The sequence below is a fragment of the Nannospalax galili genome, unplaced genomic scaffold (assembly GCF_000622305.1).
Source record: "Nannospalax galili isolate Female #2095 unplaced genomic scaffold, S.galili_v1.0 scaffold759, whole genome shotgun sequence".
Classification (NCBI taxonomy): Eukaryota; Metazoa; Chordata; class Mammalia; order Rodentia; family Spalacidae; genus Nannospalax; species Nannospalax galili.
Window position 1 is genome coordinate 182,158 of NW_008342628.1, and position 14,715 is coordinate 196,872.

General features: G+C 38.7%; 1 protein-coding gene across 9 annotated transcripts in view; it reads right to left on the reverse strand.

The window, feature by feature from the left end:
- Nucleotides 1-14,715, reverse strand: part of Ttc23 (tetratricopeptide repeat domain 23) — a 99,547-nt gene that overhangs the window by 38,995 nt on the left and 45,837 nt on the right. For 8 of the 9 annotated variants that reach the window (XR_003850425.1, XM_029566213.1, XM_008838681.3 and 5 more), the window contains one exon: nucleotides 13,686-13,863. The exons of the other annotated variant lie outside the window; for it this stretch is intronic. Coding sequence is in view for 7 of the 8 variants with exons in the window: in XM_029566213.1 (XP_029422073.1) it covers nucleotides 13,686-13,863 (178 nt within the window). In the remaining variant the exon portion in view is untranslated. The remainder of the gene's footprint in view (nucleotides 1-13,685; nucleotides 13,864-14,715) is intronic. 9 annotated transcript variants of the gene reach the window in all.

Here is a 14,715-nt window from a genome sequence, read left to right on the forward strand (position 1 = left end):
CAGTTAAACTGCCTTTTGCATTAGTTCACTTTTTCTATTACTATGATAAAACACTCTTACTAAAAATAACTTAGGGCAGAAAGGGTTTATTGTATTTTATCCCTCCAAGTGACTATCTTTAAGGGAAATCAGACAGGAACCTGGAGGCAGGAACTGAAGCAGAGGCCACAGAAGAATGTTGTTTCCTGCCTTGCTCCTCTGATCGGTGCCCAGCCTGCTTAATTATACAACCTAGGACCACCGCTGAGGGGTGGCACCACCCACAGTGGGCTGGGCCCTCCCATATCACTCAACAATCTAGAAAATGCCTCGCAGGAATGGCCACCGGCCAATCCAATAGAGGAAATTTCCCAATTGAGGTTCCATCTTCCCAGGTGTGTGAAGTTGACAAAGGAAGCCAACCATGACACTTTTCTTTAACAATTGAGACTGAGGATTAATTTTAAATGGCCATTGCCAATTTGTTTTCTTTACTAGAAAGTGTTCCTGTCTTTTGTCTGGATTTCTACTAAGCTGTCTTTTTCATTTAGATTACATAAGAACTCTTTCTATATTTTCCCCTCTTAGGCATTCTTTTGGCTTTATGAATACTATGACGCAGTAGTATTCATTCATTTTTCAGGCTGTCAACTTTCCCTTCCTCCTGCCCTCCCTTTCTTCCCCTCTTTACTCTGTCTCCTAATCTATACCCATCTCCAGACACATCTCCAAACACAAGGGAGATGTTTAACTAGTGTCAACACTGGGCATGTCTAGGCAGAAAGTGTAAACACTCTGACAAGAATGGAGATATTCTAAAGAGACACTTGTACCCCTCCCTTTGGCTATCAAAGTATTCAAATAATGGTCCCTAAGAAATGGAAATAGCCCCAAGACTCCCATGCTTAGAGAAGGAAAAGGGTGGCACCCTGCTGTCAGCCGGGGGTGGGAGGGTGGGAGCAGGGTGTTGTCTCTTGGAAAGAGATTTACAACTTGTCAGACCACCTTGTGGGAGAGAATGGGACCTAGGCAATTCTGATGAGCAGGACTGCACCTTGACAGGGCTGCATAATTCTTGCCTATCTAAACCTAAACCTCATGTCAGGGGCTTGAGGTAGGGAAGTCACTTCGCTTCTTTGTTCCTCTTCCCAAAGTGGCCACACTAAATAAATTTCCTTTTTCTGTCTTTCACTATTAACTGTGTCTTTGACTGGACTATTGAGGACAGAGACGGTTGAACCTGACTTGCTAGGGCCTGGCAGGGCCCAGGCTCTGATCCTAACTCTGGTAAGAAGAGGTAACCTATGGCTTATCTCTTTGTATTTTCTATAAGGCTTGATTCCTTAAAAAAAAATTAAGAACATATATCAATGACACAAAGGGCAACTGTTACTTTAAAAGAAACTGAAATCCTCCCCTTGATGTCACCTAGATTATCTTATTCAGAGAAATTTTTATAAAGAATAAAACCTTCATTAAGTTCTATAACTTTTCTAATTTTAAATAAAATCTGCTATTTTTCAGATAAAAATAGCCTTATTCTTATTATTTTCAACAAATGAGTTATATACATGTAGTAAAACACAGCAAATAACAAGGGCTGGGGGAAATACTCCCATTCACAGAGTGTTCTGCACTTGCCAGGAACCAGGTATGGGCATCCAGCAGTCAGCACCCTCACCCTGACTACAGCTAGATGCAGAAGGTAGATTTTCTGACCCCGAAGTCTTTTGTAGGCTGCTATATTCAATGATTTCATGACACTTTGCAAATCAAAATTCCCTAAATTTGGGGCTGAGCTGCCCTGATATTGAATAGAGAGCTATGTCATTCAAGTGTCAGAGATATGAAACAGCAATCTGCTAGCATAGCATTAACTTATATCCTCTGAAAACACGCACCACAGTGACACTTACACAAATAAAATCATGTGGGTTTTCTTTAGACAGGAAAATAGGGCTCGATTGCCAAATTTTTCAGTAAGGAGTTTCAGAAATAATCCCATCTCCCTGGCTTTCTCATGAGCCCTACCACAGAGGGATGGATGGGCGGGTGATGCTCTTTCATAAGTTCTTGGAACTGCTGCATTCGCTGTGTGGTGCCTCTGTAGGACTTGGTTTATTTTTCTCCATTTTAATGGGCTAGTTCCTAAAATACTGTGGAACTTTTCTACATTCTATGGGAAATAAAAGGTCTTTTCTCTCTGGGTGTTTCTCTCACTCTAAAGGAATGAAGAATGAAAGCAACAGGGAAGACAACAAAACCTCTTTGTGTATATTTAACAAATGCCTTTCAGACATAGGTTTCCTTGGAGACCTGTGGCCACTCTGTACCTTTCCATATCTCAGGTAAATCTCCTAAAGAAAAAGAGAACATTGATAAATGTTTAATAATAACTATTAATAAATAAAAGCAGCTTATACTGGCAGCAGGCCAGATAGCTCACAAAGCTCTTAGCTTTCTGAAACTTCAAGCAGTTCTGTGAAGCACAAAGTGTCTTCTGTAGATTTACTGTTGTTGTTTAGGGGTTGAATGACTTGCCTATAATCAAACAGCTGGTAAACACAGGGTCTAGATGCCAACCCTGACTTTCTGACTTCAAATCCAATATTATTTTCACTTTACCAAAGTTATCTCTTTAAAAGTGATCTAAAAACATTTATTTAAAAACACTCTCTTGTCGGGCGTGGTCACATGCCTTTAGTCCCAGCACTCATTGTGAGTTCAAGGCCAGCCTGGTCTACATAGCGAGTTCAGGTCAGCTGGGACTACAGGGAGACCCTGTCTCAAAAAGACAAAAACAAACAAACAAAAAACAACAACCCCTGCCCCCAAACCACTCTAATCTTTATTGGCCTCAAGAATAAATAAGAGTTACCCTTCAAATGTTCTAAGTATTCTAAAAAACAAATGAATTCCTCTATAACTTGGGTGGAGGGAAACATTTCCAACTTAGGTTCAAAATTAAATGCAACAGAAGAGAGAAAATTTGAAGACACTGAGACAACTGCATTACAAAAGATAATCATTAATAAACAAGTTCAGCAAGGTTGCAGTATACAAGATGATGTGAAAAGTCACTTATTTTCTCTACACTAGCAATGAAGACTCAGAAAAAGACATTAATAAAACACTTCATAACAGCATCAAAAACAACAAGGGCTGATAAGATGGCTCAGTGGATAAAAGCATTTGCTAAGCAAGACTGACGACCTGAGTTTGGTTCTTGGAGCCCACAGTGAGAGAGAGAACTGACTTCTAAAAGTTATCCTCTGACCTCCACAAGCATACCATGGCATGCATGCATGTACCTACATTCACACACAAAGATGACACATAAACATAATTAGGAAAGAATTTGCCAAGTAAATGCAAAACTTAAACTCTAGGGGCTAGAGAGATGGCTGAGTGGGTAAAGAGTACACAAGTATGAGGACCAGAGTTTGGATCCTCAGCATGCATGTAAAAATCTGGGCACGGCCATGTGCACCTGTAACCCCAGCACTGGGGGCAGGAGTGCAGGGAAGAGGAGGATCACTAGGGCTTACTGGCCGTCCAGCCAGACTAGATGAAAAATGGTGAGCTCCAGGGTCAGTGAGACATCCGGTCTCAAGGGAATAATATGGAGAGCTGAGTCAACTGGATAGTCACATGCAAAGAAAGTGAAATTGAACCTCTGTGTCACAATATGGACAAAATTAACTCAAAAACCTTAGGAGTAAGTTTAAATCTGTGAATATCTCTCTCTCTCTCTCTCTCTCTCTCTCTCTCTCTCTATCTATCTATCTATATATAACAACATACATAGACACACACACACACACACACACACACACACACACAAATGCCTTTATGGACTTAGACTAGTCAATGCTTTCTTAGATGTGAAGCTGGAAGCACAAAGGAAAAACATAACAAATTAGACAATCAAAATTAAAAGATTTTGTGCTTCAAATGACACTACCAAAAAAGTGGACAGATGACCTCCTCAAATTACAAAGAAAGTAAAGAAACAATCTGCTGAATGGAGGAAAACATGTGCAAATCATGCATCCAATGAACATCTAGGTCTAGGAGCAAGATATACAAATAACTCCTAAGTGAACAATAAAAAGACAAATAATCCTGTTAAATGTGAGTAAAAGATTTGAGTCCATATTTTCCCAGTAAAGATATAAAAACGGCCATTAGGCACGTAAAAAGATGTATATCATTAGTAAAGAATGAAAATAAGAACGCATTCGAATATCACTTTACTCACTAGGATAACTATAGTAAAATAGGCAGATATTAAGATGTGCTGGTTAGGATGTGGAGAAGTTGGAACCCTCATGCATTATTGCTGGGAATATAAAATACTGAGAACCCTTTGCAAAACAGTTTGGTGGTTCTTCAAAACTTAAATAGTTACCATATGACTCAGCAATTACTCCTAGTCTTGTACCCCAGAGAAATGAAAATGTACGTCCATATAAAAACTTGTGTACACATGTTTATATCAGCACTAATCATAATAGCCCAGAGAAGAAACAATCCTAATGAACATTGATTGGTAAATTGATGAAAAAATGTAGTATATCTATGTAATGAAACATATAAAAGGAATGAAGCATTAATACTTGCTAAGCATGAATAAACCATGACTATGTTGTGCCAAATAAAAAAGTCAGACACAAATGGCCATCCATTGTCAGACTATATGGAATGCCCAGAATAGGCAAATCCAAATAGATAAGAGAGAAAACTGAAAGCTGCCAGGAGAATTAAATGGGAAATGACTGCTAACGGCCACAGTGTTTCTTGAAAATGTTTGGGAACTAGAGAGTGATTGCAAATTTGTGAACATAACAAGCTCACTAAATTGTATATTTTAAGAGAATAAATTTAATGGCATATAAATGATCTCAATGAACCACACTATGAGCAAAATTTAAACCAAATGACAAATAGGATGAAAATATTTACAACATGTTTCATAGATACCAGGATCAATATTGTAAGACATAAAGAACCTTTAACAGATACGAAAAACTAGATTAAAAGAAACTCTATAAATTGGTACATGATATAAGTTACAAAAAGACAATTCACAAAAAAAGAATTAAACTCCCTTGAACATAAAAAGATATTCAACTCCATTTTTAAAAATAGAAATGTAAATTTGAACTACATTGAGATGTCATTCTCACCCATCAGATGAGAGCTCACTTGAAAGATTGACAATACACTTTGTTGGAGCAGACTGTGGGAAAACTGGCATTCTCATGGATGGCCAGTGGAAATATAAATGGTGCAAGCCCTGCTAAAAGGCAAGTCCAAAGTATAACACGGCCAGAAATAAAAATATCAGTAACAGTCACAGAAATATAAAACTACCAGGGCATACTGTGTTTGACCTAGTAGTTGCATGCCTAGGAATTTGTTCTAAGATACAATTCCAATGATATGAAAATTGAAGAATTTTGACAACTATCTCAATGCCCAAAATAGGAAATTATCTGAAGAAAACACTCATTACACATGTATAAAACGTACTATTATTCATTTGTACACAGGAGTGAGGAAGATTTCTACAAATTGTTATAAAGTGATGTCCAGATATAAAGTGAAAAAAGGACAAAACCAGAATAACCAACAAAAGAACATAATCTGTACCATTGTTAAACTTCCTGTTTGAGAACTACACTGTGGCTACATGAAAGGATCTCCTTGTCTTTATAAGATATACACTGAAGCATCAGGGATATAGGGACATGATATTTTCCAAATGCTTTCAAAAATTTTTATTATTTTTAAATTTTTTTTATGCGTGTGGACACGTGGAATTCAGAGCACAACTTCTGGGAGTGGGTTCTCTCTTTCCACTAGGGATTGAACTCAGGTCTTCAGGCTTGGCAGCAGGCACACTTACCTACTGAGCCATCTCACCAGCCTCTCCAAAGGCTTCCAGATTATCAAAAGTATGATAATTATTCATTTGAGCATATGTGCTTGGACACCTGTATCTGAATGTATGTCTATATGGACAGATAGGGAAAACAAACAGGAAAGTACTATAAAATAGTGAACATGGGTCTCATAAACAAGAGGCACTAGCTAATTCATTTCCCACTGAAGATCCCTGAGAGTGAAAAGTCCTAATACCCTGGAAGGTCACATTTATATGTGACTCGCTTTTCTGACACCTGCTTTTAGATGTTTGCATTTCTGTAAGCCAGTAGTTCCTACACTGTGGCCTCTGTAGCACTAGTGCCTCACAGACTTATTAGGTTCTCCTCTTAATTAAAAATATACATTGGCAAGTCTAACACACTGTAAAACAATGAGTCAAGTGTTTAGTTTTAACCAATATGTCTTGACTTTATTTAACTACACATGCCTTTTCTGGGAAGACTTATGAACTCTGTGGATGCACTGGTAAACTGTGGAACATGCTTTGAAGAATACTTCTCTAACTGAACTCAAATCTTCGAAAATCTTTGAATGCACACTGTTGATACTGGGTCTTAGAAGCCACTTTTTGGGGGGGGGTATTTTTGAGACAGGGTCTCCCTGTAGCCCCAGCTGTCCTGGAACTCACTATGTAGACCAGGCTGGCCTTGAACTCACAGACATCTGCCTGCCTCTGCCTCCCGAGTGCTGGGATTAAAGGTGTGTGTGACCACGCCAGGCAGAAGCCACTTTTGTTCTGGGAATTTTGTCAGGAGTTGTGACCCTTGCTGAATGACAATGAACATACTATCATTTAGTTTATTTCATTGAGTTTTAGAAATCAGTAAAACAAAGGAAAAGCCAACACTTTGCCTGTAGATCTCAATTTAATCATGAAAATAAATTAAGGGAGTCTATTAAAAAAGCAATTTATAGAGGATGGAAAGATAGTTCAGCAGTTAAGAGCACTGGCTGCACTTGCAAAGGACCTGGGTTTGGTTCTGAGCACCCACAAGGTAGCTATCAACCATTGGTAACTCCAGTTCCAGGGAAATCAAACACCATCTTCTGGCCTCTGTGGGTATTGCATAACACAGGTGCACCTACATATATTCAACCAAAACATTCATACACATAAAATAAAAATAAAAAAATTAAAAGCAATTTATATATTTTATAATATGAATAGGATAAGGAAGAAAAATCACACCTTCATATCAATATATGTGGAAAAGTATTTGGTAAAAATCCAGTCCATTCATGTTTAACAACAAAACTCAATAAACTAGGACTAGAGAGAACTTTGTGAACAGCTGACATCATTCTCAATGTTGAAAACCCTGAAGCTTTCCTTCTCAGATCAGAAACCAAGCAAGGCTGTCTGCTCTCATCACTGCTTTTCAAATAGAAGTTCTGAGTGACAGGACAAGAAAATGAAAGGAAAAGTATACTGATTGGGAAGAAAGAAATTGTCTTCATTTCAGATAACACATTGAAACTCTGAAAAAATTAAAAAAATTTATTTCTGGGCCTAATAAGCAATTATACCAAACTCAACACATAAAAATTGATTGTTTTCCTATATACCAGAAATGAATGACAAAAATCTGAAATTGAAAGCATATTTGCATTACCTCCACCCCCATTGATATATTTAATGAAATTTAATTAAAATTTTCATTTCAAAATGAAATCTAACAAAGCAAATTGAAAGATCTTTGTGACAAAACTATCAAACTACAACTCTAATGAAGGGAATTTTCTGAAAGAACTAGAGAGAGAGAAAGAGAGATTGATTCTGTGTTCACAGAAGACTCAATGTTGTTAAGATATCAGTTCTTCTCAAATTGATCTATAGACTGAATATAAGCCCATTAAAAAATCCAAACAAATTATTCTGTGGATATTGATGAATTGATTCTAAGTGTATATGCAGAGGAAAAACACTTGGAGCAGCCAATATGATATTGGTGAAGAAAACTAAAATTGTAGGTCTAGCACTATCTGATTTGAGAACAGTATGACACACAGGTTAATGGAATGGAACACAGAGCTCAGAGTTAAAACCACATAAATACTGATCTTTTACAAAAGATCAAAGGCAACTCAGTGGAGAAAAGACAGTCTTTTCAATAAATAGTACTGGAATAACTGAACACGCACATGCAATAAAATGAATATAGAAGCAGACCTTATACTCATCACAAAAATTAACTTGAAGTAGATCACAGACATAAATGTAAAATACAAAACTAGAAAAATCTAGATGACCTTGGCTTTGTGATTACTTTATAGATAAAACACCAAATGCACAATCCATGAAATAATAGATAAATTGTATGTCATTAAAATTACAATTTTCTGGGCCAGTGAGATGGCTCAGTGGGGAAAGGCGCTTGCTGCCAAGGCTCAGGACCAGTGTTCATCCCTGGAACCCACATGGTAGAGGGGGAGAATAGACTGTGGCAGGTTGTTTGCTGATCTTCACCTGTGCACAGTAGTATATGCAGGTCCACATACATGTGCATACAAATAAATAATGTAAAAAAAATTAAATTAAAATTTTCTGGTCTGATAAACACAATGCCAAAAGAGTAAAATGGCAAGTCTGGGAAAATACTGTACAAGATAGATTCTGATAAAGACTTATTCAAAATACAGAAAGAACTCTTAAAACTCAACAGCAAGAAAACCTGATTTTAAAAAACTGGACAAAGACCTTAATAAATACCTTGGTAAAGAAGATTACAGGGGCTGGAGAGATGACTCAGTGGTTAAGAGCACTGGCTGCTCTCGTAGAGGACCCAGGTTCAATTCCCAGCACCCACATGGAGGCTATCAACTGTCTGGAACTCCAGTTTCAGGGAATCCGATGCCCTCTTCTGGCCTCCATGAGAATTGCATGATATGGGTGCACTTACACATATATAGGTAATATACTCATAAACATAAAATACTAAATAAAAAATTGTAAAAAGACGTACAGATGGCAAATCATATCAAGAAAATGCAGGAGCTGGGAGATGGCTCAGTGGTTAAGAACACTGGCTGCTCTTCAGAGGACCTGGGTTTGGTTCCCAACACCCACATGGTAGCTAACAACCATCTGTAGCCAGCATGGGCACTGCACACACAGGTGTACTTACACGAAGGCAAAACACTCATGTACATAAAATAAAAATTTAAGCAAAGAAAGTGCAAATTACTGGGCATGGTGATGCATACCTTTAAACCCAGCACTTGGGAGGCAGAGGCAGGCAGATCTCTGTGAGATCAAGCTGACCTCCGAGGGCACTGAATGACAGGGGTGCACTTATACACAAGCAGACAACACATTCATACACATAAAAATAATACATAAGCCAGGTGTGGTGGTACACGCCTCTAAACCCAGAACTCAGGAGGCACCAGCCTGGTTTATAAAGTGAGTTCCAGGCCAGCTGGAGCTATAGGGAGACTCTGTCTCAGCAAAACAAAACAAAACACAAATTAAAATAATGAGTCATCACTATGTACCCATTAGAGTGGGGAAAATCTAGAACAGTGACAATTCCAAATGCTGGTAAAGACTCAGAGCAACACAGATTCTCAGTCACTGCTGGTGGGAATATAAAACCCTGCAGCTGCTTTGGAAGAGTTTAGCAGCTTCTTACCCAACAGTTCTTGCCATATGATACAACAGTTAGCCAAGAGCGTGGAAAATGCGTGTCTTCACAACATCCTGTACATGGATTTTATAGCAACATCATTCAGAATTGACAAAATTTGGAATTCACATTTTGTAGGGGAATGGGTAAACTAAATACTATTCAGTGCTAAAAGAAAAAAAGGTTTCTGAGTCATGAAAACACAGAAGAAACATAAATCCGTGTTACTAAGTGAAATAAGTCAGTCTAAATACATATTATATGATTCTAACAACATGACATTCTGGAAGAGGCAAAACTATAACAGTCAGTGGTTGCCAGCAGTTCAGGGAGGGAAGGATGAATTAGCAGAGCAGGGTGGTGGGGGGTGGGGTGGGGAGCGGGGTTAAACTATTCCGTATGTACTTATAGTGGTGGATACATGTCATTGCACATTTATCATACAGAAGGAGAACCAACAAGACTGAACCCTGACAGAAGCTATCAAACTGGGGGAAAATGATGTATCAATGTAGGGGCATCACTTATACAAAAAGGCCACTCTAATGGCTAGATAAATCAAAACAACTCTGGGGCAGGATGCAAACATGAATCAAATATTGTAAAATATTCATATCCTTCCTTTTAGCAGTTTAACTTCTAGAAATTAACTGCAGCAATTTTATTTTGGTGCAAGAATATGCCACAGAAGTATAGCTCAGTGACAGAGCACTTCTCTGGCATGGCCAAGCCCCTGGTTCAATCCTTAGCACTGCCAAAAACAAAACAGAAGGAGATAAAAACTCCTACCTTTCTGTGACTCTGGTAAATGTTTGGTGGTTGGAAAAATGGCTCAGTGCTTAAAATAACTGGCTAGTCTTGCAAAGGACCCAGGTTCAGTTCCCAGAACCCACACTGTGGCTAACAATGCCCCCAAACTCCTGTTCCAGGGGATCTGATACCCTTTTTTGGCCTTTGTAGGCACTGCACACACCTAGTATACTTACATATATGCAGACAGAACACTCATATGCATAAAAATACAAATAAATACAATTAATTAAAATTTTTTTTAATGTTCAGAATTATTGTGGCTGGGGAGATGCCTCCATGGTTTTAGAGCACATGCTGCTCTTACAGAGGACCTGGGTTCAATTCCTAGTACCCACGTCAGTTGGTTCACAACTGCCTACAACACCAGCTCTAGGGATCTGACCTATGTTCTCTGCACTCCTCAGGCACCTACACACATGTAGTTCATATAAACTCAGCTAAGCATATAGATATAAATATGAAATTTTTAAAAAAGAAAATTTATAATTATTGATATTAACAACAACAACAACAAAAAAAACCCTACAAACTTGCTAGCATCCCGACATTCAGGAAATGGTGCCATGCACCACACAGTGAACTAAGGCAGACACCTGGCGAAATCCGACTCTGCCACCTCTCCTGCATGCCCTCATCTGCACCTGCCACCTGGCCTATCTTTCCTACTCCTCACAACTCTCAAATCTGTCCACATCTGTCCATTCTCAGTGCCCTTCTGAATCCAAGCCATCTTCACCCCCTACCTAGACTGCCACAGTCATCTTTGGGTTAGTTCTCTGCATATTTGTCTATGGTCTAGTCCACTCTCCAGTCCACACAGCAATCCTTTTGGACTGACAATCCGATGTCAGCATTCATCCTTGAAAACTTTCATCTGTCATCAGGAGGAAGCTGAGATTCCTTAACAGAACATTTAATGTTTTATCTGCATGATACCCATTTGACTATTTTCATCATTCTTACGGCCCTGGGCATCATACTCAGTGGCCAAATTTCATTTCACGTTCAGATCTTCCTATGAAGACCTTGTTGGACTAGTCTTCCACAGCCCTTAGCACTTTTTGAAACTGCTAACTATAATAGTTATCTTTGAGGTTCTTCAATTCTTGCACTCTACAATCTGCTTTCTGTCCTTGTCATTGCCCCAATTATCAATGAAAGAAAAAAAGGAAAAAAAAAGAAAACAGAAAAGGAAAGAGAAATACTTAAATTCCATATGCCTCACTATGCCTCAGGCACTGTGCTAACCATTTTACAAAAACTAACTCACTTATCTTACTGACAAATCCACATTTCTACAATAAAGGCCTGACAGACATCTCTTGAATCTTTCTTTGGTAAATTCTTTTCCTTTCTCACATGCCATCTGGTAAATTCTTTATTCTTATCATTTGATCAATGAATGCCAAACTCCCTAAAGATTCTATCATCCTTCAAAAATTTTCTCTTCTCCCTCTTTCCTTTCTAACTCCTTCCTCCACTGAGGTAATCCATCTTTTCTCTAAGTGGATGTGTCCGTGAACTCCATGACCAGTTCTCTAACTACCTGGCTGTCAATAGACAGACCATCCAGTATGGAGCTCACCTCTACCACCTGCTCACCCTGTCCCTCCACTGTGAATATAGTATCAGCTTTCCCCAGTGGTTTAGACTCCCAGAAATCTGAGTCAGCTGTGATTCTCCTCCTACCTCACCATATCTGATTTCCATGGCCTATATACCTCCCAAATTTGTCTCCAATTCCTCTATCCTCATTCCTAGTGTCTTCATCCTGCTTGCAGGCACCGTCACCTTCTGCCTATTTCAGTAGTCTCCTCAGTCCCCTTCTACATATCAGCTGGAGAATCGTGTTGAAAAACTATTAGTCTTGAATCTGAGCAATGCCACTTTCGGGATATGTATTTCTGGGCATATCACTCAACCTTTCTAATTTTTGTCTTCCTTATCTATAAGCTGGAAATAATATGTTACATAGTGGCAATAATGATTAAAAGAGATGATCTAGATAAAGTGAGAGATTGGGGCACTCCAACACACTGTGAGTGGGAGTATAAATTGTCAGACAAATTTTAAAAGACATAGTTATAATGTATTCTTAGTACCATGTCATTATTATCTCATTTGAAAAACCAGGAATAGGTTAGTCTATATTTTAAATTCTAGGAGAAATGTAAAAAGTGCTTTTGGCAGATGATATGAAACAAAGATAGCAAACTTACTGTGATGGTTAGTTTCAGGTGTCAACTTGCTGAGACTCTGGTGGCCTAGTTCTTTGGTCAAACACCAGTCTAGATGTTGTAAGACTGTGTTTTGTAGATGCCATTACTATTTCTTACCAATTGGCTTAAATAAAAGAAATTCCTGTGAATCATGAGTGGACCTCAGCTAATCAGTTGCACTAAAGAGCAAACATACTACAATTTCCCAAAAGAAGGGAGCAGAGAAATTCTGCCCATGTTTCCAGCTTTCTGGACTATCCTGGGATGTCAGGCTTGCTAGTGCCCAAAGCACATGAGCCAATTCCTTAAAAAACAAAACCAATTCATATTTACTCCTGCCCCCATCAATCCCTCCCTCCCCCTCCATGTTCTATTGGTTACTTTTTTCTGCAGAACTCAGAATGACACACACACTGAGGACTCTCATAATAACAAAGTAGAATAGTAACTGACAGGTGCACCTTTAAGCCAGTTCAGTTAAAGATATATGACTATAATTAAAAGCCTAGTCAGGGGACTGGAAAGATGTCTCTTCTCTTGCTGAAGATCTGAGTTTGATTCCTAGCACCCACATCAGACAACTCACAACTGCCTATAACTCCAGCTCTAGGTTAACAACTGCCTGTAACTCCAGTTCTAAGGTTTCCAACACCCTCTTCTGGCCTCCTTGGACACTGGCACACATGTGCACATATCCACATAGAGATACACATATACATGCACATAATTAAAAATAATAAAATCTTTTTAAAATGTTCTAGTGAGTTTAGTAGAGTAAGCTCTAAATAAACAAATACTAAGGGATGGAACAACTTCATCCAGAAATAACGCTTAAGTGATACATGTATACAGGAAGAGAGTCCTGGGCTGTTTGTGGAATGTACCATTGGTAGCAGGGACTAGTATCCAGCACTCAACTACTTGGCTATCCAATAAGAAAATCTTTGCTGAATATCTATTCTGGCTAAGTGTCTTTCTTAATTGTCTTCAGCAAATGACCAGGTCAGATATTTTCGGAGCTGCTGTGGCTCTTCTGTTTATGAAGAGCATTGGGTCTATCACAGCTATAGTGTCCAATATGTTACTTACACTTTACCTGTATGAAGTGATTGATGGCAGCATCATGGAATCTCAGGTCTTGTTCTACACCTGCTAACTCCCTGAGTACTGGTACACACTCAAGACTTTTTTCACCTCTGATGATCTCGGTGTATTCCAAAGCCTTTTTATAGTAGGACAAAGCTTCTTTTGATTTCTTCTGACCTTGATACACCCTAAAAAAACCCAAAGTGATTATTTTAAAATGAGTCAAGTTGAAAATATACTAGGTCTGATAGCTAGGATTTGACTGTCTGTCCCTGGTGTCCTGACTTGTTTCCTTGCCAGCTAAGCTTTTCCTCCAAGAGGAAGCAGATCGTGGTGGTCAGGAGAGCGGACTCTGGAATCATCAGGAAGACTCAAATACTGGCTCTCCATTTGTCAGATGCATGACCTTCAATCACATAATAGTTTCGTCATCTGTAAATTCAGAATGATAACAGTGTCCACTTTATTGTGTCATTATACATATTAAATTAGTTAATACTCATAAAAAATACCTAGTAGACTCTGACACATAGTAGGTGCTATGTAGGTGTTAGTTTAAAGAAATATAAAATATTTTTAAGCAATGACAACCATAAAGGATGCTGAGATACAGACAATTGATCTGTTGAGAAATTATAGAAAATTTCTTGAATGGACTAGAGAGATGGCTCGGTGCATAGGAGTGCTTGTTGTGCAAACATGAGGACCTGAGTTTGGATCCAAGCATTCAAGTAAAAATAGGCTATGCATATACACACCTGTAACCCCACAGCTATGGGGGCAGAAAAGCACTGGTTCAGTGAGAAACCCCATGTCAAAGGACAAGGCAGAGAGTGATTGAGGAGGATATCCAATATCCTCTGCTGGCACCCACATACACATATGCATGAGAAAGAGAGAGAGAGACAGGAAGAGAGCGAGAAAGCAAGAGCAAGAGCAAGAGAGAGAGAGGGGGGGGGGTTCCAGAACTGCTGATGATATGAAGTGATCTTACTAATTGCTGGGAAGAATATAATTTCAGCACAAACTCCTCAGCACCA